General features: G+C 41.4%; 1 protein-coding gene across 1 annotated transcript in view; it reads left to right on the top strand.

Moving 5' to 3' along the window:
- The first annotated feature begins 68 nt into the window (after positions 1 to 68).
- The window catches only part of LOC113472939 (cilia- and flagella-associated protein 251-like), a 10,551-nt gene continuing 8,111 nt past the window's right edge, over positions 69 to 2,508 (top strand). Inside the window, exons 1-2 of the mRNA XM_026832725.1 lie at positions 69 to 146; positions 704 to 854. Coding sequence (XP_026688526.1) covers positions 69 to 146; positions 704 to 854 — 229 coding nt within the window. The remainder of the gene's footprint in view (positions 147 to 703; positions 855 to 2,508) is intronic.

Here is a 2,508-nt window from a genome sequence, read left to right as displayed (position 1 = left end):
GGTAAAAACCAACGCCAGAAGCAGAAAAATAATTGAAAGCGAAGAAGAAAATGAGGAAGAAAGTGATAATGATGAAGAAACTGATAATGATGAAGACATGGAAAGCGATATTCCAACTAGAAACGAAAGAGGAGGCAATGGAAGAGGTAAGAAGGCAGTAGAAAGCGAAGAAGAAGAGGATGTACCAACTAAAAACAACCGCGTAGCCAATAGAAGAACCAAGAAAACAATAGATAGCGAAGAAGAAGAAAAAGAATTGGAGGAATCCCGAGAAGAAGAAGAAGTTGAACAGGAAAGTAATGAAGAAGAAGACGAAGAACAACAAGAAGAAGAAGAGAAAATAGAGGAAACTAGAAACAAGCAAAGAATAAAGAATAGAGACAAAAATAAACGAGGCAAAGCAATTGAAAGCGAAGAAGAAGAACAAGATGAGGAAAGTGAAGAAGAAGAAAGCGAAGACGAAGAAAAGGCCGAAGAAGAAGAGGTAGCCGATTTTGTAGACAGAAGAACACGAGGAAAGAAAGTCGACAAAAAGGGTGCTAAAGGCAGAACTCAACCAAAGGCCCGCGGTCGTAGAGCTATAGCAGATTCTGAAGATGGTAGTGAGGCGGAGGATTTTGTGGAGAAAAGATCCACCAATGATAGAAGAGGAATTAACGAATCCACCAATGGCAGAAGCGCAACAAATTCGTTCTCCAATCAGAGAGAAGCAACAAGTGGTTCAACCAACGAGAAAGGCGGAACCGATCCTTCAACCAATCAGAAGGCTCAGATAAACCAGTTTGAAATGTTGGCTAAAACCATATCCGTGTCCATTGCCAGGAAGAACAATATCCGACCCTGTCTGATAGCAGGTAAGAAAAGATTTTTCAAAATTTTCGGTCAATCAAGTTTGTTTGCCAGCCTAGTTAGCTTAGTTGGTAGTGCGTCTGCCTTGTACGCGCTAGGCCGCGGGTTCGATTCCCGCCCGGGGCGGATTTTATCCTGATGGGATAATGTTCGTTCTCGGAACGGCTGGCTTTCTCCTATCCTGTCTTCCTTCTCTCTCCGATTTCGGGACGATAAGACCCTAGAGTTACAGTTCCCTCTGTCAAACCTCTTAAAAAAAAAAAAAAAAAAAAAAAATAGAGAAGTGGTCAATGTAATCAAATTAAAATGTTCCTTCTGATATTATGTTGTTTCATAGGTACCACCTCCCTCCCAAATAAATGAGGAGGTTCAACAGACCTAAAGCACCGTTCAAACCGGTGGAAAATTGGTATAATACGTCGGTGAAACCGTCATAATAAATTGGTATATTGGTAATACCGGTATAATTTATTGGCTTGAGATGTAAAGGCAGTGTTTTCCGCCCGCCAGTACACTCGACCGTAAAACACCAGCCTTACTCACTTTACACCGCTTTTTCACTAGATCTTAGCCTTTTGCGTACAGAATCAATTTCACCAGAATCGCTCTTACGGTAGGATTCATGTCCCACATGAAACTCAAGCGTTGTTGTTACAGTCAGACGTAAACAAAACATTTTTTTCAAATACGGTAGGATTCATGTGAGACATGAAACCTCCGAAAAGCGATTTGTGGTAGGCTTCATGTCACACATGAAATTGTTCCCTCGCTTTTAATTTATTTTCTTTTTTTTCCTAGTTGAGATAGAAACATCTGGTTTTTTTTGTCTTCTTCGGAAATCTTCGGACTATAATTCCGAATGCTTTGGAATCATAATAAACAAACACCGGCTTTTCAGTCTGCATTTGAAAGGAGCAAAAGATACACAAGTTCCTAGGCACGTCCTACCGTAACGCCTCCTATCTGTAAAAATCAAGCCGACCGTAGCGAGTAAATCTGTAGCTTCATGCTGGACATGAATCCTACCGTATCGCCAGATTCAAGTTATATTTCTCCTACCATAATGGCGGAACCATGATTTCATGTGACACATGAATCTGTCCGCAAAAGGTTAAAATGTACAAACCTCTGTTGATGTTGTACAGAGAAATAGGAGATGCAGTAGTCACAGAAGATTTAAAGCCAGCAATTTAGCTACGTTTGACACACAATAATGGTTATGAAGTCATTTGATACATCTTTTCCCCAACAGGACATTGGAGGTTAAGCAACATGTCAATATCTGGATCATGGTCAATATCTGGACGGGAGGGCGGGGACTAGTTGACACATTTTCACAACCATCCCTCATATAATATCTGGAAGCTCATCTTTCTACCCTCAGGCGATTTCATCTGCCTCTACTTCGTGGTGTCTTTCAGACGATTAGTGTGAGCCAAACTCGTTCATCCAGGAATCATATTTGGATAGATCGTGAGCGGTCACCGATTTCCGACACCTTGCGATGGCTTCCCGGAAATCCTTCTCGGTTACGGGAAGATCGATGTCTTCTTGTTTGATTTCCTTGATTTGAGCCGGTGTTTGTCCCATGATCTTTCTTCGGATGGACATCATTGCAGCGTCTCTGAAAGGGACAGGAAGGTTTTATTGTTCAGAGAT

Source organism: Diaphorina citri, unplaced genomic scaffold, assembly GCF_000475195.1.
Source record: "Diaphorina citri unplaced genomic scaffold, Diaci psyllid genome assembly version 1.1 scaffold10716, whole genome shotgun sequence".
NCBI classification, from domain to species: Eukaryota; Metazoa; Arthropoda; class Insecta; order Hemiptera; family Psyllidae; genus Diaphorina; species Diaphorina citri.
This window is presented reverse-complemented; position numbering and strand designations above follow the sequence as displayed.